General features: G+C 39.8%; 1 protein-coding gene across 1 annotated transcript; it reads right to left on the reverse strand.

Annotated features, from left to right (window-relative positions):
• Positions 1-1513: 1513 nt before the first annotated feature.
• LOC127524256 (sushi, nidogen and EGF-like domain-containing protein 1) lies at positions 1514-23155 on the reverse strand. Its single transcript, XM_051915719.1, has 7 exons — positions 23095-23155; positions 22986-23012; positions 13596-13723; positions 13224-13493; positions 13043-13138; positions 12824-12950; positions 1514-1563 (listed from the first exon to the last, which is right to left on the reverse strand). Exons 1-7 carry the CDS (start codon positions 23141-23143, stop codon positions 1514-1516), a joined length of 747 nt encoding a protein of 248 aa, XP_051771679.1. The 5' UTR covers positions 23144-23155.
• Between the last annotated feature and the right edge of the window lie 2447 nt (positions 23156-25602).

Below are 25602 nucleotides of genomic sequence, written 5' to 3' on the forward strand. Positions count from 1 at the left end.
CAGAGGTGAGACATTCAGAGATTAATATGGATTTAAATGTAGCGATGAATACTTCAGTGATACCAGTGGTAGCTGCAACAAGTTCAAATACTGATGTCGATGATATTGTTGTTAAGGGTAAAGAACATTTAGTGGATAAACAGGATAATGAATGTGACGAGAATGTTGCCGAGTACTAGTGCTGATCAGCATGGGTGTGATATGGAGAAGAGTCGAACAGATTCACAGACGGCAGCAGAGGATGCTTTGTCAGATGAGTCTGCTTCTATGCAGGATATGGACTCCTGCTTACAGTGTGGGTTTGAAGAAAACTCTCAAGATCCTCAGAAGGATCTCTCCTTGTATACTTTAGAGGAAATTGATCAGTTTCTAGATAATACTTTTGGAAAGCAGGTTGATGTTAGGGAATTTTTTCCTGATGTTGATAAGTTCGTAAAGTCAGTTAGGCCTACTTTTCTTCAGAAGACCATGGGGGTTGATCTTTTGAGTGAAAAGAGGCTGTTCCATTTAAAGAAGCACTTAACTGCAGTTAGAAAGCATCGAAAAACAGAAAAATAGAAAGTTAAAATTATCTCTGTTATTGACCTTCCATGCATCACATAGTGCTTTTTTCTTTATTTCTGCTCCTTCCAGTCTGTCTGCTCTTTCTTCCAGTCTTTTTTATGGAACTATTAAGGGTTGGCTCACTTAACATTAATGGTGGAAGGGATGAACGTAAGCAAAGCGTGCTCTGGTTTTTGAAACAATAGAGCAAAAAAATGTACATGTTATTTTCCTTCAAGGAACGCATAGCGATACAGTTAACGAAGTTGACTGGGGAATATGGTGGAAAGGGCAGTATGTACTTAGTCGTAAAACAAATGTGAGTGCAAGGGTGGCAATCTTGTTCTGTCCAGATATAAGAGTTTGTAGTGAACAGCTCATTCCAGGGCCCAGTTTATGGCCGGGCCCATCTCTGTCCGTAACAGCAGACAAAGGTTTGCTACATTTTGATTGGATCTTGGTGGACTAACACAAACAAACTTTCCAACACCATCAGATAAAGATGTAAGGACAACATCCAGAACTCTCTTAGAGGGCAAGAAGAAGACCAGGCTTGTACCAAGCCTGGGAAGGACAGGACTTCTCATTGGTCCACATGCAGTTTCTGCCCTTCACCCATCTAGAGACTACTTCCTAAGGTTGGCCAGAGGCTGCCATAAACACTGTGTGTGTCCCCTCTGATGCCAGCAGCCAATCACAGCACTCGAATAGAGAAGCGCCAAATTGCAATGTCCTCCTCATCAGAAAGGGATAAAGGTACCCTTTCAACAGACATTCCTTGCTGAGTCTGTCCTGCACGAGGATAGACATTAACAGATACACTGTTCTGAGTCTGCCCTTCAAAGGGAAAAGACATAACAGATATGCCGTTCTGAGTCCCGGCTTGCGAAGCTGTGACACTAACAGATACAACACCGTTCTGAGCCTCTGGTCCATCCAGAGAGACAACAACAGGTCCCACGATCTGAGTCTACAGCTTGTGAGGCAGCAACAGAGACAACCACGTTCTGAGCCTCCAGCCTGTGAGGAAAGAGACATTAACAACCACTACGTTCAGAGTTTCCGTCCAGTGAGACAATAAGGATATTTGCAACAAGGTTAAGCTCAGGAGAGCAAACCTTGCTTCCAAGGTACCTTCGTCTGCGTGTTCCAGATTGTTAAGGACCTTCTGCACCTACGCCATGGCCTCATCTCCGTGTTCCAGATTTTAGGACCCTTTGGTGCTCCAGGAGATCAGCATCCCACAGAGCTTCGTGTTCAAGACTGTCGAAACAGATTTTGGCTCCTCTCCCCACTGCATTGTCACCCACCACAACCAGTGGAAGACGTCACCGTCATCGGACTCAATCAAGTGAAACGTAAATATCACCTAACCAAACCTCTTTCCAGAGACCTTGGCATTGTTGTATATTATCAGTATATAATTTCCTAATTCCCATTAGATGTAATATAGCTGATGTAAGTTAATAACAAATAATCTTTCGTTTATTTGTTTAGTGCATAATAAGGTTCTCCACATTATTATTTTCAGAGAAACAGTTTATCTTTCCATAAGATAACGTAACTCTTCCATAGCCACACTCAGCTTAATCACTTGTATTCTATGTATCTTATGCACTTTATTCCTTTATCATTCATTTTAGTAGTTGTGTTAGTTATTCCTGTTTATCCTTTTGTTAATAAAATTTATTTTATTACACTTGTGCATTCCTTGTGCTGATAATACAGAAGAGGCTCTACAAGTTAGTAATCTCACCAATCTTTCAAATAAATTAGCTGACCACTTTACATTAATTCTAAATGAATGAAAAGCCCCTGTTGAGAGTGTTCTCATACTGACAAGGTAAAAGACCTTGACTGGTGCCCTGAACTAGGAAAAGGGAGGGGAGTGGTCATCTGATGTACTCATAACCACACCTTAAGAGACGTGTGATCCAAAAATTACAACATCAGCGGTGATGTACCAATCCCTATTTTACTTCGCGTCCTTGGATGGGCGAAAGTAAAATCACTACAAGTTGATGTTTTAAAAACAGAGGAACCTGTAAATGGTAGACTTGTTGTAGTGAAAGCTAATATTGAAGGGGTCCTTTTTTATTTTTTAAATGTGTATCCACCTACTGTCGGGCATGAACGAGTTATTTCTTTCAACATGTTAAGTAATGTTTTAAATCAGTTGTTTTAAAACATCCCAACCGCACAAGAGGTATCGCATCCAGAAGGCATTCACAGCTGAACCCCTAAGTTTGGCAGAGCACTCTTATCCCGTAACAACTTTGCAATAGAAATACAGCCATTTGAACTCCCTCTCCAACCCATTCATAAGGCTTGTCCATTGCTGTTGATTGGAGCAGACCATCCCCATCTAATTACCCCTATAGAGCCAGTCCGCCTTGGCCCACCAGGGGGCCCGGCAGCTGTTAAGACATGATTGGGATGGGCTCTGCAAGGCCCGGGAACAGTGTTTACACGCCACCTTTTAGTCCCTCACAATCTGAGCTGTTCCGAAACGTGGAAAGGCTCTGGCAGGCAGATGTCATTCCTATCAAGTCAGAGAGAGAGGTCACACGGTCGAAGCAAGACCAAGAAGCTATGCATCTTCTTCAAACTCAAACCACAAGAGTTCTAGTCTACGGAGTGAATCGATACGCCACTCCCTTACTGCGCAAGAAGGACATGCCACTTCTTCAGGCCTTCAAAGATGCAGTGCTGCCTAATTTAAGAAACACTGAAAGGGGCCTTGAGAGAGATCCCAACAAAGCTGCTGCCTACAAGGAAGAAATAAATAAGCTTGAAGCCACTGGATATGCTGTGAAACTTTCTCCTGGAGAAGTCAGCAAAGTGGGTGAGTCATGGTTCCTACCCCATCACCTTGTTCAGCATAATGGCAAGAACCATGTAGTCTTTAACTGTTCTTTCCAGTTTCAAGGCCAAGTTCTGAATGATTACCTGCTGCCAGGTCCAGCCTTAGGTCCATCCTTACTAGGGGTCCTTCTGCGCTTCCGTGAGCATATGGTTGCAGTGAGCAGTGACATCAAGGGGATGTTTCACCAGGTCTGCCTTCTACCTAAGGATAAACAGCTCCTTCGCTTTGTGTGGCATGACCTGGACAAGAACCGACCTCCAGACATATTCGAGTGGCAGGTTTTGCCCTTTGGTACAACATGTAGTCTGTGTTGTGCCATTTATGCTGTGCAGTGGCATGTTTTGGACCACACGGAACCTGGTGATGAGATGAGATCCACAGTGGAGAGGAACTTCTATGTGGATAATTGCCTGCGGAGTCTTCCATCATCTCAAGAAGATAAACAGTTAGTGGATAAGCTGTGTGAACTTCTTGCCACTGGAGGTTTCCAACTTCGTCAGTGGGCAAGTAATGTGCCCAGTGTAATTGAGCACCTGCCATGTGAAGCCCGATCTGACAGCACTGAGCTGTGGTTGTCCTAAGACCGAAATGACCCCCAGGAATCCACCCTAGGATTAAGATGGTACTGTCAGTCAGATACATTCGGTTACAAACCCCATCAAATAAGACCAGAACAATGTACTCTGCGCTACATCTACAGAGTACTGGCAACCCAGTTGCCACTCCTAACATTCCTGAACCTGCTAACTATTCATCGAAGCAACAGTCCAAATACACAAATGTGGTGAACAACCATCAGCAGCAGATTACCAGGCTGCAGAAATGCTCATCTTCCAAAAATCACAAATTGATAGCTTCCCTGAGGAGTACAAACTACTCAAAGCAAAAAGACCCATACCATCAAAAAGTCGGCTGTTAACCTTGTCACCAGAATATGATGAGTCCTCCCAGGTCATTCGAGTTGGTGGTCGCCTGCGTCGTGCAGAAGGAGTGGAAACATCAGCAATCCACCCCATCGTGCTGGATCCTCATCACACAGTTACTAAGCTATTAATAAACGACTACGACAACAAGCTCTGCCACCCAGGACCAGAAAGAGTATTTGCAGAAATAAGGAGGAACTTCTGGGTATTAAGAGGATGGGAAGCTATTCGTAGGCAGCAACATTTGTGTAAAGAATGTAAGAAGTGGAAGGCCAAACCAGTCATCCCAAAAATGGCAGATCTGCCACCAGCCAGATTGAGACTTCAGAAGCCACCTTTTTATAGCACTGGCATTGACTGCTTCCGGCCATTTCAAATCAAAATTGGCAGACGACGTGAGTAGCCTGTCGTGGTAAGCCTTGTGAGTTGTTCTCAGACCAGGGCACAAACTTTCATGGTGGAGAGAGGGAACTACAAGAGGCCTTTGCATCTCTCAGCCCCCAGCTTCAACAACATCTGGCTAACATCCTTAATAGTAAACTACTGGGGTATACTTCTTCTAACGTAGTGGACTTTGACCCAGTTACGCCCAATTACCTACTCATGGGGCGGCCTGATAGTTTACCGCCTCCTGTTGTATATCCCGCTACAGAGCTCATGGGGTGGCGGAGATGGAGGCAAAGCCAGGTGCTAACAAATCAATTCTGGTTAAGCTTTATTTGCTACTTGCCAACACTCCAAGCTCATCACAAATAGCATACAGATGTGAATGACATTTCCCCAGGAACTATTGCCATGCTTGTTGATTTACAACTTCCACGTGTCATGTGGCTAGTGGGTAAAGTAGTTAAGACCTTTCCTGGAACAGACGGTCACATTCGAGCAGTAGAGATCCAGGTCAAGAATAAAACATATACCCGACCAGTTGCTAGACTAATCCCACTTTCTTCCCTTGAACAAACCGAAGAATCAGATACTCCTAACTGACTGTTCCATTCAAGGAGCAAATATGTTCAACATATTTGGGGGCGGCAATGTTGGGAAGGAACGGCCAATCGGAGCACGGGTTACTGCGTGTGTCAATAACTTTCAGTTCCGGTTGAGCTGATCGCATGAAGTACCCCACCTAGGTCTCGTCAGAATACGGACTGAATTTAACTTTGCTTGGTTGAGGATGATATGTGTTCAAGTTGTGCGTTAATGACAACATGTAAGTTAATTCACGATTGTCCTTTACTGAATGTGTTGTATGAGGAATAATTCATAAGATATTGTGAGTTCGTTCGTGAAGATCAGTGATGCTAATTGTTTTGCATGCAACATACTGCTAATTCCACTAACAAATTAAGAGAAACTATTCAGTTAACTGAGAAGGACATATCAAATATGGAGGTGGATCTAATAAATAGATATGATCCTAATTTGCTCAATAACCTGCAAGAAAAAAAAAAAGAGAATTGGGTTTGTTTTTGAATGAGAGGGTGAAGGGAGCTCTTGTAAGGTCTCGGTTTGTCTCTGTTAATGACATGGATGCCCCTAGTGCTTATTTTTTTTAATTTAGAGCACAAAGTGGCACAACAGAAACAAATGGCATGTCTTCGCCTTCCTGATGGGAGGGTAACAAGTATTATTGCGGAGATGAGGCTTCATGCCGTGACTCTTTATTCCAGCTTGTATACTGCTGATCATTGTGATACTGATTGTGCCGAACAGCTAATTCAAGACTTGCCTCAAATAGACTCAGACTCTAAGACTGCCTTGGACACTGAGCTGTCTTTTCAAGAACTCACTGCTGCAATTGGTCAGCTTGGTATTGGACGATCTCCTGGTATTGACTGTTACAGTCACCGGTTCCTGCACTACACTTCCCAGCATTCCCTCTGTCCTGCACCTGCACGTCATCACCATCACATGCACCTGAAGTCTATCATCGTCATTTGCACTCATCTGGACTCTGTATATAAACAGTCACCTCACTCACTTGTATTGTCGGTTATTGGTTACACACTAGCGTTTGTACTCTTCTCACTCACAATATTATTGTTCATCTATACTAATGGCGAGCGTACCGAATGTGTCTCTATCTTTGAGTGCAGGTGAGGACACGTTCGAGCTGCATGCGGTGCAGTTGGAGCTGGAGGCCGTGGAACAACAGATCCGGACCCTTCTGGAGAAGCAGGCCGAGCTACGGGAGCGGCGAACAGCGCTGGAAACATCCCGTGCTGACGCTCACCAATCCTCGGTAAGTTTGCAGCGCGATATTAACATTCCTGCTTCCTCTACTCCGTGTGCTTCTCTGCACAGGGCCCGAGCACCCAGAACGCGTTCATCCCAGCCCTCGTTCACTCCGGCGCCGTCACACCAGGGACCTTGGGTTCTTCAGCAACGGAAGGCGCGAGCCAGGCCTCGGACCAGGACCTCTCCCCCTCCGCCGCCCCCGGTCTTCGAGGTCTCGACGAGGAACCGCTTCTCCCCTCTTCGCGAGGCAGAACGAGACGCCGTGGTCATCGGAGACTCCATCGTCCGTCACGTCCACGCTACCACAACCAAAGGTAAGGTGCGCAGTCACTGTTTTCCTGGTGCTCGTGTTCTCGATGTCTCTGCGCAGGTTCCCGCGATCCTGAATGGCGCTGAGAGCATCGGAGCTGTTGTTCTGCACGTGGGGGTGAACGACACCAGGCTGCGGCAGACGGAGATGCTGAAGCAGGACTTCAGGAGCCTGATCGAGACGGTACGAGCCACATCGCCCGCGACGAGGATCATCGTGTCCGGACCGCTTCCAACGTACCGACGTGGACATGAAAGGTTCAGTAGATTATTTGCTTTAAATGAATGGTTAATGTCTTGGTGTACTGAACAGAAGCTGCTCTTTATAAATAATTGGAATCTTTTCTGGGAGCGACCTAGGCTCTTCCGTGCTGATGGCCTGCACCCCAGCAAAATCGGAGCTGATCTTCTGTCGGAGAACATCTCCAAGACGCTTCGCACCGTATGACTAGTAAGTCAAACCTCAAATCACAGTCTGTGTTCTACCCACTTAATTGATAGAAATGTGAGTGTAATACAGTCTATAGAAACTGTGTCTATTCCCCGAATAGTGAGGTTCAACAATAAAAATAAAGGATCTAGAAAAAATCTGATCGTGATCAAACCAGAAATTCGCAAAATTACTGAACAAAAACAATTTCTAAAGCTAGGGCTACTAAACATTAGATCGCTGACACCTAAGGCGGTTATTATAAATGAAATGATCACAGATAATAGTCTTGATGTAATTTGCCTTACTGAAACATGGCTTAAACCAAATGATTATTTCGGTCTTAATGAGTTTTGTCCACCTGGCTACTGTTATATAAATAAATGCCGTCCGGTTGGCCGTGGCGGTGGTGTTGCAACAATCTATAGAGAGATTCTTAACGTTACCCAGAAAACAAACTACAGGTTTAATTCATTTGAAATTCTCGTGCTAACCGTTACACTCTCAGATATAAGTAAAAAGTCGCTACTATCTCTTGCTTTGGCTACTGTTTATAGACCTCCAGGGCCTTATGTTGATTTCCTAAAAGAGTTTGCAGACTTTCTCTCAGACCTATTGGTCAACGTTGATAAAGCGCTGATTGTTGGAGATTTTAATATTCATGTAGATAATACAAATGATGCGTTAGGGGCTGCGTTTACAGATTTACTAAACTCGTTTGGGGTCAAACAAAACGTCACTGGACCCACTCACCGTCTTAATCATACACTAGATTTAATTATATCACATGGAATCAATCCTACTGATATAGAAATTCTACCGCAAAGTGATGATATCACTGATCATTACCTTGTAACATGCGTACTGCATACTGCTGATATTTGTCAAATTGCGCCACGATATCGACTAGGTAGAACAATTCTTCCGACAACTAAAGATAAATTCACAAATAACCTGCCTGATCTGTCTCACCTGCTCATTGTACCCAAACACACAAATGATCTTGAGAAAATTACTAGCAGTATGTGCACCACTTTCACTAGTACATTAGATACTGTTGCACCGATGAGATTAAAAAAGGTTAGAGAGAAAAATACTGTACCATGGTACAACAATATTACTCACGCTATCAAAAGAGAAACTCGTAATCTAGAACGCAAATGGAGACAAACTCGTTTAGAGGTCTTTAGAATCGCGTGGAAAGACAGCTCGTCCCGTTATAGAAAGATTCTAAAAGCAGCCAGGGCCGAGCATCTCCGCAAACTCATAGAAAATAACCAAAACAATCCAAGGTTCTTATTTAGTACAGTGGCTAGATTAACAAATAAACAGACATCACCAGAACAAAACATTTCATTACAGTTTAGTAGCGATGACTTTATTAATTTCTTTACTGAAAAAATCGAAAGCATCAGAAATACAGTTGTAAATGTACAACCCTTGACAGAGTTTTATGATTCAGCCTCAATTATCGTCCCTCAAGAACAGTTGCAGTGTTTTACGACTATAGGACAGGAAGAGCTAAATAAACTTATCACAGCGTCTAAACCAACATGTTTATTAGATCCAATACCCACTAAACTACTGAAAGAATTGTTACCTGTAGCAGAAGAGCCTCTTCTCAATATTATTAACTCGTCTTTATCTCTAGGTCATGTTCCAAGACCGTTCAAGTTAGCAGTTATTAAGCCTCTCATTAAGAAACCACAATTAGATCCAAATGTATTGGCAAATTACAGACCCATTTCAAATCTTCCATTTATATCTAAAATACTAGAAAAAGTGGTGTCGGTCCAATTGTGCTCCTTCCTGCAAAAAAATGCTATCTATGAAAAATTTCAGTCAGGATTCAGGCCTCATCATAGCACAGAAACTGCGCTCGTTAAAATTACAAATGACTTACTTCTAGCGTCTGACCAAGGCTGTATCTCAATACTAGTGTTACTTGATCTCAGTGCTGCGTTCGACACTATAGATCATAAAATACTCCTAGATCGACTACACTGGTATCCAGGGACAGGCATTACGGTGGTTTAGGTCGTATCTATCAGACCGTCACAATTTTGTTTATTTAAACGGGGAAAAATCTAAGATAACGATAGTAAATTATGGAGTGCCTCAAGGATCTGTGTTAGGCCCTCTGCTATTTTCAATATACATGCTGCCACTTGGTAATATTATAAGAAGACATGGAATTAGTTTCCACTGCTATGCCGATGATACTCAATTATATATTTCAACACAACCAGATGAAAACTCTAAATTATCCAATCTGACAGAGTGTGTTAAAGAAGTAAAACATTGGATGACTAGTAATTTTCTTCTATTAAATTCAGATAAGACTGAAGTATTACTTATTGGGCCAAAAACCTGTACACAGAATCTCTCAGACTACAATTTGCATTTAGAAGGATGTACTGTTACTCCATCCTCGACAGTTAAAGACCTGGGTGTTATATTAGACAGCAACTTGTCCTTTGAAAATCATATTTCATATGTTACAAAAACAGCCTTCTTCCACCTCAGAAACATTGCTAAGATACGGAATATGTTATCTGTTTCTGATGCAGAAAAGTTAGTTCATGCTTTCATGACGTCTAGACTAGATTACTGTAATGCATTACTAGCTGGTTGCCCTGCTTCCTCAATAAACAAGCTACAATTGGTACAAAATGCAGCTGCTAGAGTTCTTACCAGGTCAAGAAAATATGATCATATAACACCAATTTTATCATCTCTTCACTGGTTACCTATTAAGTTCCGTATCGATTATAAAGTACTGCTAATGACCTATAAGACTCTAAATGGTTTAGCTCCTGTGTACTTAACCGATCTTTTATTGCCCTACAATCCTTCACGCTCTTTAAGATCACAAAACTCTGGACTTCTGGTTGTACCTAGGATAGCTAAGTCCTCTAAAGGAGGGAGAGCGTTTTCACATTTGGCTCCTAAACTCTGGAATAGCCTTCCTGATAATGTTTGGGGCTCAGACTCGCTCACCCAGTTTAAATCTAGATTAAAGACACATCTCTTCAGCCAAGCATTCACATAATCCATCTCATATCAGATCAATTGCACATGACTATCTTTGCTTAATGTTATGAACAGCAGCTATGCTAATTATTCTCCATTTGCTTTTCTGTTTTACCTCGGGACGCCTGTCCCGAGGTAAAACTAGAGAGTACATCAGTTTCAGTTTGGATCCAGCTTCTTAAGAAGACCTCAGATGACTAAAACTTTGGAAGAGATGGCGCCAACTCCTGCGATGACTTCAGAAGATGCAACATCTGGATCAACACGCACATTCGCAAATTTCTATATATCCTAATTATTGTTAATATGTAATTCATTTTTCCAGGAGCTCTTTGCTTCTACCTTCAATTAAATTGCTAACAGTGATTGTATGTTAATCGCCTAAATTATTACATTATTAGCTAACTGCAGTCTCCAAATTGTAATGTTGACATGCATTCTCTGTAAAGCTGCTTTGAAAAGATATGTATCGTGAAAAGCGCTATACAAATAAATGTGAATTGAATTGAATTGAATTGAACTTGTTAGTCTAAAAGCAGCGTGTCCATTTACACGTGTTGGAATAGTCAGTTAAGAGCTAATGATTAACCGCTGGATTAATCACCCAAATAGTTGATTAATCCTTCTAATCATAGTTAGATTAGACGATTATGAAAATAATCATTAGTTGCAGCCCTAATTAATCGAGAAATATTTTTTTTGAACTGACATGTGCCTGAAATATTTCTAAATGAATCAATACCACATTGAACTGAATTGAGATTGGAGTCAAATCAAGAGTAGGGCTGTGCGATACAGACCAAAAAAAAAACCTACCCCGATTTCAATATTGTGATTTCGGTTTTAATCACAATTTTGACACACACAGACATGCTTTACATTATCATAAATGCATTCAATGTGAATTTGAAACATATTTCCAAAGGAAACCAATTAGAGCTTTATCAAAAATCAAAATTGTCTCTAGAACAGATTACTGTAGCGTCTGTACAAGACCAGATTAGCCAACCAACTTTAGAATTTTCAGAATGCTTTTAGCCTCCTGAACTGTGCATGTAAATCACGAATCGGCTCTGGCAAGTCTGGGACCAATTGCCCCATTGGCATCTTTGTTACTTCATTGAAGCAAAACAGAAGATATCCTCACCAGCTCCAGGGACTTCAAAGAGTCACCCTGGTGGGGCTAAGGCGTTCTGGTTTGTTTGTCCTTAAAAGACAATGACACGTGTCTCTTCGACGCAACAAGTTTTCTTTTGTCAAGCCTTCTTCATCCGTCGCCTGAAGCCTTCACTCTTCATCACCTAGGAGACAGACTCTTTCTTCTTTATTTTCCAGTTATCTTAAGTTAAAACCTTGTTTGAAAATCCCGCCGAAGAACCCTTTCTCGGAAAAGGACCAAACGCTCCAGATTGCACGTACTGAAACTCCTGCAGAAAGACGAAGTAACCGCAGCACCTAAACCTATGCAAGTACAGAACCATTCTTTTTGAAGCGTTTTAAGCTCCACGTGTAAGTTGAGTTTCCTTGCTGGCTCTCAAAGGTTTTAACTGTTTGTAATTTTGCCATTTCTTTGATCACCTCTGTTTTCTTGACTTTACTTTCATTTTATTCTATGTATGTTCGTTTGTTGTATTTTTAGTCATTTATTTGTAGTTTGTATCTATTAAATACATTATATTCATGCTCTATTGTTTCTGTTGCTCATTCAGAAAATCAAGTCACTTCTACGTTCTGATTTTGCAAACTGCTTTACGCTAGAATAGGAAATTATTCTTCGTGGCCAAAGGAATAATTCCCTTTTATAACAGTCAATAAGGAAGATGATAGTTTGCTGGACAAACTAGACCAGTCTTCCTAAATTAACTATTAAACTAGAACTAATCCTGAATATATGTAATTAATTATAATCCGTTGTAATTAATTCACAATATATGTGCATAATTCCCTTTTTGGTCGATTTATATTATAATTAATCATAACACGTTATGATTTAATTATATATATATATATATATATATATATAATTTTTTTTATTTATTTTTTTCACCCATAATTTGAGCTAATTAATTAAATACCTGTAATTCGCTACACTCTAGAACAGACTTTTTTGGACAAGAGGTTCATAAACGCTTCTCATGTTTGGAAAGATTGTATGTTTGAAGTGTGTTGTTTTTTCTAATGCAGTTCTTTTAGATGGAGCATAATTTACTACTGATCACAGAGCAGCTATTCACTAACACACTGTGTACATATTTATGTAATTAAAAATCGGAAATCGCACAGCCCTAATCAAGAGCTTGTAAATTGAAATTGATTTGCTACTTGCTGTTGCTAGTCAGAGGCAGGTGCTGTTAGAGGGAGGAACATTCTCATTCTAGAGAGCAATGAGGTAACTCTCAACTGACATGCATAACAACACATAACATCATGACAATAAACAAACTGATAATAGTGAGAAATATAATCTTGACAAACACCTACCGTTCACAAGGAAGGCCCAACGACCCTGGACGTTTACGTTGCTTGTGCTCTTGAGGTTTTGGTAGTTGCCATTAATTGAATCAGGAATTACAAAGGAGTCTGTGGAGCCTATTGTGTCATATCCAGCCTATTAAAACCATTGAAAGCAAATGTTACGTATACAGTATATGCAGAGCTGGTATACAGTATATTAATTCAATCCTGTGATGTTTGCTTTACCTGAACTTGTTCATATAGCACAGCACAGTCGCCATAATTGATCAGAAAGAAAGAAAAACCTCCACCAGAAATTAAAACCACTTGAAACTTGATCGCCTGAAAAGAAAAGAAAACACAACATCATGATTCATAGTCTACACTGCAGTCTAAAAAGTAAATGAATAAATAAATAAAAACTTACTGGGCTTGTGCGATCACCAAATTCCCAAGTGACAACAAAGACTGAAGAAGCATTGAATCTCATCTGAGGGAAATACTGGTTTATATCCTGAGTGGCGCGAGTGAGCACACTTCCATTTGTGTACTCCTGATATGAGAACACGCCACTGTAATAGTCATCAACATCACTCCAGAGAGGAGCAATGAAATCTTCAGCTCCTCTGGTGGGATTGTAGTTAGGACCTGATGCTGGTTCAGGTTGGTTGAATGTAAGGAGTCCATTAAAATGAACCTGTAATATAAGAAATCAGTTCAAATCCACCAGGAAAGTATGAAGTGGCTTATCTCAACATTTGCATTCATATTTAGATTGGCAATGGAACTGAATCCTCACGTATAGCTGGTTGTATGTGCGGCCAAAGAACGTATATGGAGTGGATAGGCCAACAAATACGTAGCTTTCATCACCATAATTAGAATATTCTGTGTCTCCTGCCGCTGAGCCGAATGGATAGAATATCCCTGGTGTTGCCAAAAGAAAGAACACAAAAACACAAATAAAGATGTGAGCAGTTTTTACAAGTCAGAATTCTGTTATTACAATGAAACTGGAATTTGGGGTGAAACAAATCCAGAGGTAAACCGTAAGGAAGTACATTTACTTGAGTATTGTACTTAATTGGGGTGTGACGAGATTTCGTGCCACAAGATCTCGTGTGATTAAAATGTGACGAGATTTCTCATCAAGGCGAAAAGCTGTCTCATATATTGCCATGACGTGAGTGTGAGGGTGAGGATAGAATATGCCACTGCTAAGTTTACATTATGCCTCCACTGTCATTTTGCTTTTTATAGAAATAAAAACCATTTAACGAGCTACAGAGTCATATGTAGTGGAATCAGAGTTCACATTCAAATGCGATTTCAGTACTTTGAAAGTGGCTCCCTGATGCATGTAAATATCTCCCAACATGAAAGCTATCTTAAGCGGGTCTCTGAATATTGAGACAGTTTTCTGAAAATATTAAAGATTTGTTTCATTTTAAATGTTTGCCTAAAATGAACCATATCACAGCCTTAAAAAAAAAAAAAAAAAAAAAAAAAATCACTGTCCAAATTGCGGAAGCATATTGAGGTATGTAAACTTTTAATTTCTGATGCTTAAAATGGAAATTGTCTGTGCTTTTAGAACTAAGGCTTCTGTAAGTATAATTGGTCAAATGATTTTTTTTAGGATTTACCTGCCACATTGCCATAGCCTTGTGGATACACTGCTAACACATAGGTAAGGTTCGACAATGACATTAGTTAGGATGCAAAAACGTAGTTAGGCTAATAAGATTATGAAGTTCTTTCAGAAATGTGTTTCAGCAAAATCTTGTCAAATAAACTTTTTTTTTTTCTAGAATGTTTTTGACATTGAAAAGAGCTTTGTACCTTTAAAACAATTATTTAAATGAGTTCAAGGTAGTCGTATGCTACTATGTATGTCAGGTGGAGCATCACTGACTGGCTTAAACCACCATGATGGCATGCATTCATACAACAATAATAAACATGTGATGACATAACAAAGGACATTTATTTTTAATAGTTAAGTACTTTTAAAAGCAAGTATTTCTGTACTTTTACTTAAGTAAAATCTGTCTTTACAACTTTCACTTGTAATGGAGTAATATTTGATCAGTTGTATCTATACTTTTACTCAAGTAATGGAGTTGTGTACTTTGTCCACCTCTAGATAAATCAAAGAACTTTTATATCTCGGGAATGCCACGGCCTAAAAATCTTAAGAACTTCTAAAATCTTCTCAAAATCTAAAAAACTTAAGAAGAAAGCGTAACACCTCTTGCAACTTACAAAACAAGCGTAACTGATGCAACATCAGCTTTTTTTTTTTTTTTTTCGTAAGTTGAATATAGAAGGCGGTCTGGCGGAAGCTGGTCGTTTTACTTTATAACATGTTAAATATGGATATTTTTCTTATACAAATGCATCAGAAGGCCTTTATTAACCTCTGAAGCCGTGTGGAGTATGTTTATGATGGAGGAATGCACTTTTTTTCGAGCTTCAAACAGGTGGTTTCTACCAAAGCGGACAGTGTTCTCGTGAGAGGTGAACTGATCTACTTCCTCCAGAAGAACTTTCTCCAAATCAACTCCACCGTCTTGCCTTAGCCTTAGCCCCTGCCTCAGCAGGATGTCTGCTCCCAAATTTTGGTCCCTGGGACCAATATACATTGCTCTGAGTAGGTGCAACTTCAGGGAACTAATTTCACCTCCAGAATGTTCAAGCAGGTAGAAAAAGACTTAAGTGTTAGTCATCGCTTGTCTCCTGTTTATCACCCAGAGTCTCAAGGAGTGCTTGAACACTTTTGTCAAACTCTAAAATCCTTGCTCAGAACGTATTATGTGGAAACCGAGAAAGATTTGGTGCAAGGCCTGCTTCTCTTAATGTAAAGAGTCGGCGAGTTTTAGACCTTCAGAATTAGTATATGGTCATACTGTTCGTGGCCCATTAAAACTGCTTAAAGGCCCACTGAAGTGCCTTGAAACGCGCAGCATTATTCAGTGTGTTCCTGCTTCCACTGAAGCAGGAAGACAGGGCAGGACATATTGAACAGCTCCTCCCCTTTTTTAAAATAGCCAATAACGTTTAGTTTATATCACAGCCCATTTCATTGAGCTCGGTAAAGCCTCAGTTTCCTAACTGTTTAATATACAGCATTGTGCGCAGAATTCAAATGGGCCTGATACATTTTGTGGTCTCCGCTGACTCGTGCATATCATCCGCTCTGTTCTATTGTGTCTCTGGACCTGAGCAGCCTGTGTGCTCACTGCAGCGGTTCGCGTGACACTAACATGAAACCAAACTTTATTCGCCCCAATGGAAGGCATATTTACACTGTCTTAATCATTCCCTATCCCCTACACTAACTTATAGATTTCATGGCGACTTTTGAGCAAAGAGCAATTGCTGTCTAAAAATTCCTTACCCACATCTATTCTTGAGTAAGCAAGTTAATTTTGTGAAAGACTTCATAAAGCCTGTGAGACAGCAAAAACTCATCGGGCATCTGTGCTGTCAAAAATGAAAGCACATTTTAATAAAAAAGAGTGTAGCACGCAGTTTCCAAGTTGCTTATGATGTTTTTGTCTTACTACCTGTACCTGGGTCAGCTTTACAAGCCAAATTGTCTGGTCCCTACACTGTTAATAAAAAACTGAGTGAGACGGACTATGTAATTCGCAGTCCTGATCGTAAGCGGCAAACTCAAGTCTGTCACATCAATATGATGAAGCCCTATATTGTTAGGGATGGAGGTAAAGCTAATGACTGATGTAAAGTTTTCCTAGTCATATCTGTTGTACTTCTCTCATTTTACAGTACTGAACACTATGGATTGACTGGGTGTAATGCGAAGCTTTCATTTGGACCTTTGCAGAACTCTGCCCATTCTGTCTGATTTAGATTCTTACCTGTCTTATCTTCCTGAACACCAGCGTAGTTTAGTGGGTAAATTGATAAGAGAATAACCTACTTTATATTCTGATGTTCCAAGTCAGACTAATGTTCTTGTTCGTGACATGTTGGTAAGAGTCTGCCCATTAAACAGTTTCCATATAGAGTTTATCCTTCTAAGCGTGAAGTTATGAAAGCTGAAGTCCCTGGAGCTCACTGTGCTTACTAGTCCCAAAACCAGATTCAAACTTTAGCTTTTGCATGGACTATTGCAAATTGAATGGTATTACTAAGCCAAATTCTTTTCCATCACCCTGCTTAGAAGATTGTGTGGACAGAGACACTTTTGAAAGGCTACTGGCAAGTTTCTTTAACACAGAGAGATTTAGAAATTTCTGCGTTTGTAACACCAGATAACTTCTTGCAGTATTCCATTCTCACCTTTGGGATACAAAATGCACCTGCGATGTTCCAGAAGTTGATGCATAAGGTACTGGCTAACGTTCCAAATTGTGCAGCATATCTGGATGACATAGTCATCTATTCTAATGAGTGGCAAGATCATCTAAATATCTTGAGTGTGCCTTCCAATGCTTGGCTAAAGCTTTTCTTACCCTGAACTTGATGTGTTGAACTTGACAAATGTGAATGTGCAAAAGCAGTCGTAACCTATCTTGCAAAAAGGTCGGTCAAGGGCAAACACGACCAATTACTGCCATGTTAGAGTTCCCCACTCCCACGGACAAACAGTTCCTGGTAATGACAGGCTATTACAGAGGATTTTGTAGAAATTTTGTGTCTCCTCTGACTGACCTCCTTAGTGATTCCAAGAGTTTTGTTTGAACTCCAGATTGTGAACTTTTATTTTTAGCTGCCAAAGACATTCTCTGCAACGCCCCAGTTCTTTCTGCACCAAATTTTGATATACCATTTAAGTTGCAGGTAGATGCAAGTGCTATGGGGACAGGAGTAGTGCTGATGTTGGAGGTGTGGATCATCCTGTATCCTCATATTTAAAGAAATTTGTCAGCTTCATTGTCAAAGTGTCAGCTTCATTACATTACCATCGATAAGGATGATTTAGCTTTAATGCTAGCTTTACAACACTGAGGTTTACGTGGGTGGTAGCAGCACTCCTGTAATTGTGTACACTGACTTCAACCCAATTATATTTTTGTACAAAACCAACCAACAGTTAATGTGCTGGGGTGTAATAATCCAAAAATACAGCCTAGAAATTTGACATCAAAAAGGCTCTAAAAAATGTGGTTGTTGATGCCTTATCTAGAGTGTATAGTCCTTAGGGTTAAAGTTACTTATTTACAATTCGGTGGATTTGTAAATTAAAGTGTGGGGGTGTTATTTACGTAATCTTTTAAATGTTTTGTGTATGCCTGTTTGTGTGTCTACTTTGTTTCTGCTCTCCTAGGATGAGTAGCGGCACTTAAGTTTAATCAGCACTCTTGAGTGTCTCCCTCCTCTGATTTGCTTACACGGCTATATGCTCTCATACAAAAGCGGCCACTTCTTGGATGCTTCTCATTTCTCATTTGTGCATCCTGGTTTCTTTTACTCACTTCCTTTCCTCTCATCTTAGCTCCACCCCTTAGGATGCGAGGGAAGAATACACCTGTGTATCCAAGCTCATGACTCCTTAGGAAGCTTCCTCGCTCCTCATTCTTTGCCTCCTCATGGTGCAATTAGAGAATTGAGATTTTCAAGATGGCTGAGTTCGATTGGTTTCCAGATCATGGGCTGGATGACGGAGGAACAAGGAAACGAGGAAGCATTAATTTGAGCGTTGAGAAGCACCACTTGAGTGCCGCAGAGACAGAAGCCTGGAGGTCTCCCTCACCGTCTCTCTTGCAGAGAGACCTTCTCCTGTTTCAGACGTTTGCTCATTTACTCCCCATGTTTTAATGCACCATGTAAGGTATATTAGCTGTGTGTGAGATTATGGCAGTGGAGGACCTGTTGCATTGATTGAGTGTCATTCTTTTATTTAATGGTTTATATCTTAAAGAGGTCAAGAACTGCATTGTTTTATAAACTTTCCTGGGGTGCACTTATAATGTTAGTATGCTTTTGTCATATTTTAGAAATAAAAGGCATTTTTCCTACCTTGATTTTGGCCCTCTTAATTGAACACTCTTTTTTAAGGGGCGTGTCTGCTGTGAGACTTCAGTGTAAACGCTCACTGCTGTGATTGGCTAACATTTTTCCATTTGAAATAACTAAGTATTGCTCTCTCGAAAACTTTTAGCACTTTTTTACTATTACAGCTCTCAAGGTTAACTAATCATGAAAAGTGCTGATTAGCATTACATTTAGATAAATGGCATCATATTTAGGTAGTGGCATGAAAGGTTGCAGCGATGAACATTGTAGTCGATCACAGACATGTTGTTGAGTGCATGAATGCAGTGATCTCCTCATTGTAACTCAATTTCTGCACACTAACGAATGTTTTCATCATAACTAATAGTGCAAACGTGATGTAACTAAGAGATCCATTGATTAAAACAGGAGTTTTGGCACAAGTCCAGAACACAGTCCCTGATAAACTTGTGCTGTTTGAGTAACAGCTCCAGCACATGATGTTTGATTGATAGCTTCTGCGATTGTAAAAGAAGCATTCTTTGATCGCTTTCTATAATTTAATCACCGTTTAAATAACAGATTATTTTCATCCTCCTAAGTTGACCGTTTAATCACTGGTTTGATTTACTGACACATAGAGAAAGAACATCTAACTGTACATGAATCATTACATATCAGATCAGGCATTAGAATTAATACAGTTTCTTACATGTTGTTGCATTACTGTCGAGTCCATATCGTAAAAGTCTGTTTGCAAAACCTGCGCCGAAATGCGATTGATTTACCAAAGAATCCACAGTGAAATATAACGAATACAAATAAATAAAGCTCAACTGAGGCATTCACATTGTTGAAAATAAATAACCATATTCCTAGCATTAGGATCCTTTGAAAGGTAATGTTATTTTTATCCTGTATCGCTCTTCTCTCCTCATCATCTCACTAATATGCCAGTGGATGGGGCTGACATTGCAATGATGAAGTAGTCCTGAAGTGAAGTGATTTCTTCTGCGGAGGTGGCATTTCACCTATCTATGACAGGCACATTCCAGGACCAGTTGTTGGTGTCTTGGGCTTGGTGTCAATAAAAGCTTACATTTGACTAACAAGGGAGTTTTCAGTTCTGAAACTTACAAGATATTCTTATAGTACGATGACCTCTTATATATCAAAAGCTCAAGGAAAGTAGATTTCTCAATTCATAGTCACTTTAATTTAAGAAAGCTGTAGGTGTTACAACCACGCCTTCCCGGACTCCAGTTCCCACGATCCTCTTTGTCTGCACACCTGAACTCACTTCCCTTATCTGCCTTCCTGCCATTTCCCTGGATTCCCTGCACCTGTTGTCTTCGTCAGCACTCCCTTTAAGTTGGAGTCACTCCCTGCACTCCTTTGTCAGTTCTAATGTTATCTATGTTTGGCTATGTTATTCTCCTTCGTTGTTAATAAATACCTATCATTTGTGGATATCCATGAACGCCTCATCTCTACAACACCAAACCGTAACAGAAGAACTGACCCCTACCGACAGGACATCCACAAGAGCTATGGGTATTCTCCTGGTCCCTGTGCCCTCAAGAAACTATGGAAGAAGGCTCACAGTGGAGGACCGTGCCATTCTTAACTCCTGTTTTCTGGGAGGTCTGGACGAGGAGACAATTCGTTATAGTGAACCTGAATGCCTCTTTTCCCTAGTCGAGTCAATTAATCTGATTCTTTTCCTTAATGGTTCTGAGTTCAAAATTGAAGAGGTTCATTTGAAATCGTGTTCTCCTCGTCCAGTCCTCTCAGAAATACAGGTGGCCTGGCCAGTTCACCAGCCGCCGATTTCCTCCACCTACCACTCCAGTGGGCGTTCCCCGGGGCTTCTACCAGATCCTATGCCCAAGCCGTCCAAGAGGAAGTCCTCTAAAAGACAGCCGCCTTCCTCGAGCCTGCTCCAGTCTCCCACGAGCCAGCTCCGGCCGCCTCTGAGCCCTGCTCCGGCCGCCGCCGAGCCCACTCCGGCAGCCCACGAGCCCACTCCAGCCACCGCCGAGCCCACTCCGGTGGCCCACGAGCCCACTCCCATCCACGAGCCCTTCCAGCCCCCCCTAAATCTCCCCCAAAAAAATTTTGTGGGGGGGCCATGCACCGGTGGGTGGGAAACATGTGGGCGTCACACACGTGGGTGGGGACTCGGGAACCACCAGGGCTGCCCACGGCTCCTGACCAGCCATGGCCGTCCACGGCCCCGGACCGTCACGGCTGCCTGAGACTCCTGACCCGCCGTGACGTCCCGAGGTCCTAGACCCGCCCTGGAGACCTCCGCACCCGTCTGCACCTCCCCCCGCACCTGCGTGTAGGTCTCCAGGGCGCCCACCCCCCTCCCCCGTTGTTCCATCTGAGGCGCGTGGACACGGCTACCGGGGAGGGGGAGGTAATGTTACAACCACGCCTTCCCGGACTCCAGTTCCCACGATTCTCTTTGTCTGCACACCTGAACTCACTTCCCTCATCTGCCTTCCTGCCATTTCCCTGAATTCCCTGCACCTGTTGTCTTCGTCAGCACTCCCTTTAATTTGGACTCACTTCCTGCACTCCTTTGTCAGTTCTAATGTTATCTATACGTGTTTGGTTATGTTATTCTCCTTCGTTGTTAATAAATACCTATCATTTGTGGATATGTGAACGCCTCATCTCTACAACACTAAACCGTAACAGTAGGGAGGTGGGCGCCATTTATTTTGTATATATATATATAATTTCTCCTGTTTGCACTGAGTGAGGAAGCTAGTTTTAGTTTCGGTAACACTTTAGTATAGGGAACACATATAAACTATTAACTATGACTTTTCCCTCAATAAACTCCTAATTTATTGCTTATTAATAGTTAGTAAGGTAGTTGTTAAGTTTAGGTATTGGGTAGGATTGAGAATGTAGAATAAGGTCATGCAGAATAAGACATTAATAAGTGCTTAATAAGTACTAATAAATAGCCAATATTCTAGTAATATGCATGCTAATAAGCAACTAGTTAAAAGACCCTAAAATAAAGTGTTACCTTAGTTTCCTGTCTTTTGTTTGCTTCTTTATTTTGTGTTTAGGCTTATCTTACTAAAACAGTTAGACTTCTTTGGTTTGTTATTCTGGCATTGCCCTCTCCTGAAGTTAATTATTGCTTCCATAAGGATATTTAGTTTCTTTGTTACTGTTTTCCTATGTTCCCTAAATATTTTTTTATGGTTGATTATGTGTGTTTTGTTGAATAGTGCTGGGATGGGAGACAGGGCCTATTTTTATTTATTTTTTTACTGCCCTAGACAGGTGAGGCCGTAACAAACATGTACATTTTACAGTTTAGAACTGTAAATAAAAATAAATAAATAAATAAACCAGTAAATCCAACAGACCTTTTCTGCTGAATTAGCAAGGCCATGCTGCTACTAAAACTATACTGTTTTGTACATCTTACACATACTGACATCCACCATAACAAAAGTACTGGTAGTAAAGAGAAAGACAAGATGAATCAAAGTACATCACAAGTAGTGTTAACACAAGCTGAGGTAAATACTAATATAAAGAAGGCTCACGCAGTGTTATATACACAAACACAAAACACCATCATGGTAACACACTACAATAAAATAATAAAATATTAGCAACATATTATGTAACATAAAACCCTAATGTACACAACTGATAAGAAACAGAAGAAGAAGAAGAAACATAATTATTAAAATTAAAAACCATCAAATGTGAAGTGTCATGCAAGGAAATCTGGGAATGCCAATTCACAGTTTTTCACTGTAAATGATAAGATTTGTTCTTTTTTATTTCCAACAAATGGCACATTTAACAGTATTTACTGAAATGTAAGGTTAGATCTAAAACAGTTTCCCCTGTATATAGTACAGGAAATTACTGTTAACCAATTAACAAGCTCTTACTGTCACATTTTTGCAGTCTTTAACTGTTAAAATTATTATTATTATTATTATTATTATTATTATTATTATTATTATTATTATTAATTAATTAATTTATTTATTTATTTATTTATTTATTTTACAGTATATGAATATTAATATAATTTGTGCTAAAATATTATGAGAAGGTTTTATATCAATAGGAAAACTCTTTCACTATATGAATTATTTCTACTACTTTTATTTCTACTTTTTTTAGTGGAAAACAAATGATACATTGAAGATGAGATGAAGTGAAAGAATGAATGTACCTGTTGTTTGTCCATTGATTATTTCACCTGTTAAATACACAATAAGCGTAATTATTTATTATTGGGAAAATATTTAGTCATTTTACATGACAGATTATAAAACACTCACCATTAATCAGCAGCAGTAGAGACACACACAGTGAAATCAGAAACCTCATTGTGACGAACGCCACCTGCACACACATATACAACATACACACACATGAAATATGTTTCTTATATTTTCTTATATATTTTTTTCTTCTTGTTTGTAAACATTTGTAAAACAACTATAACATTCACAGATACTTAAAGGTGAATTTTATGAAATGTAAGAAACAGCTAAACTTTACAAAATATTTTAGATCCATCAAAAGCTGGTGGCCCAGTGGGATGAAACAGAAATATCTTTACCTGAGGTCAGATGCTGCTGCAGAGCAAACTCAGTGAGATTCTCTCTTCAGCAGCTCAATACAGTGATGCTGAACTGCAGCTCTCACAATCTCATCAGTGCCTTTAATAACTGTGGGTGGACCTTTACTGGAACTAGAAGTAATTCTAAAAAAATAGCTTAAACAAGTTTTTCATTCTTCATGTGACATTGAGTTATTTGTTATTTGAACCGATAGTTTCCTTGTGTACACCTACATTCAGAAAATCATTCTTTCACTCTGTGCTTGAATAGATGTGAATAAAGATGGAATGTCGACGGGTCAGTTTGAACTTTTTACAAAAGCTAATGTCAAACATTTTACCCTAAAACACCCAGTGAGTGACACAAGCATCACTGGAAAGATTCATGTTCATTTAATGATGGTAATTAATTATAAGTTTAAATAATGGTCACATTAAAAGCTTTAGACTTCATCCCTAAAACATCTGGAAGGATGCAGGCAGTGGTCAAATAAGCCGGAGTTTGTAAGATGTGTAAACTAGCAAGATCTTAACAGGAATGCAGAAATACATATCAAATGTTTTTTTTGTTTTTTGATATCTAAACCATAAAGTAAACTGTAAGTTTGTTTAAAACGGCTGGGAAACAGCATGCAGATTAGCATTAGACAAATGGGTGTCTAATATTTGGGAAAACAATGAGAAACAAATAATCATAGAACCTAATTTACAAAGACTGCAGAGAATACATAAAATAAGGCCAAACAGACAAATGTTGGCACTTTCCTAAAGCGAGAATGTTATATATGTATATATTTAATATATTGTTTGAATTAACACAACATCGTTCTTAAGACATGCAAACTCCGTGGATTTATCATTTCATTGGTAGTAAAGAATCAGCTCTGACCTCTGCTCTTGGAAAGTTTAAGGAAGTGAACACTATAGTCAAGGGTTTACCAGAAAAGCAACAATTAGACTCTTTAGGAATGTTCCACATTCCTCGCCTGCACACTTTACCTTCTCATCATGATCATTTGTTAACATTAGTTATGACATTGCAGTTTTCATACAATTCATGAAACAATTCACTATTTTCTCACAACTATAAACACAATCTCATAACTTCCACATCAAACTCAAATATTTCTGTCAAAATCAAACTTTGGCCTCAGATGACACACAAACCAAACAAATACACAGACTACTCCACTGCCAAGAGAACAGCAGTGAGATCAATTCAAAACACCATTACAAAAACCTCTAATTGGGAATCAGGAGTCATGCAGTTTGTCTATTACAGTATACAACATAAATGGAAGGGTACAGATACAGTAAAATACAACAATTTTCATCTGTAAAATGACCTTACAGTAGATGAAAACCATTAGAAAAAAAAAGTTTTAATTCCAAATTGCAACAGAATACAATATCAGTTACCAAAAAAAAAAAAAAAAAAAAACAGTTTTTTTGAATTGCTAAAACATTTCTCGAAACTTAATCACAAACATAAAACCAAATCTTCAAGCTACATTCAGAGAACATCTGACTCTTCTGGCAAAATCAAACAATTGCCTCAAAACCATTTTATTTCTGCTCAAAACCAAACAATGCTTTCAGATCATACACACAGCCAGTCAAAATATGAACACTACAGATCATTCACAGACACTACATCAAAAACTGCAAAATCAAAGTCAATGAGAGATTCATTTTGCCTTGTTGGGTCTAACCTCAGGACTCAGGACCACCTCAAAATAGCCTTGACAACACTCTCCACACCTTGTTCATCAGTGTTTTTGATATTCAACAATGTTTTTGATCTGCCTGCATTGACACCATTGTATGCGAACTGAACTGAGCTGGACGATGACATCACTGTTTCTCTCCAGAGCTGATGTATAGATGAATTAACTAAATTACAGTTTTTCTCAATTGCTAACACACAATTCATGAAACAATTCACCATTTTCTCATAACTATAAACACGATCTCGTAACTACACACCAACTTGTACAAACATCAGACTTCCATGTCAAAATCAAATATTTCAGTCAAAAACTTATTCACTTCTGTCAAAATCAAACTTTGGCCTCAGATGACACACAAAACCTGCAAATACACAGACTACTTTCCTGCCCAGTGAACACTAGTGAAATCTATTCATAACACTGTAACAAAAATACCTCTTATTGGTATTCAAGAATAATTGGCAGCTCAGTGTCTATTACAGTATACAACATAA

This window comes from Ctenopharyngodon idella, chromosome 12, assembly GCF_019924925.1.
Source record: "Ctenopharyngodon idella isolate HZGC_01 chromosome 12, HZGC01, whole genome shotgun sequence".
Classification (NCBI taxonomy): Eukaryota; Metazoa; Chordata; class Actinopteri; order Cypriniformes; family Xenocyprididae; genus Ctenopharyngodon; species Ctenopharyngodon idella.

Bases quoted from the DNA above. Each gene is read 5' to 3' on its own strand.
- LOC127524256 (XM_051915719.1), bottom strand. From the start codon at position 23,143: ATGAGGTTTCTGATTTCACTGTGTGTGTCTCTACTGCTGCTGATTAAT. The intron at 13,139-13,223 runs GTAAGTTTTTAT...TTTTCTTTTCAG, and splicing joins TTGGTGATCGCACAAGCCCA to GCGATCAAGTTTCAAGTGGT. The intron at 1,564-12,823 runs GTAGGTGTTTGT...CTTTCCTCACAG, and splicing joins TTGGGCCTTCCTTGTGAACG to GCTGGAGGCTCAGAACGTGG.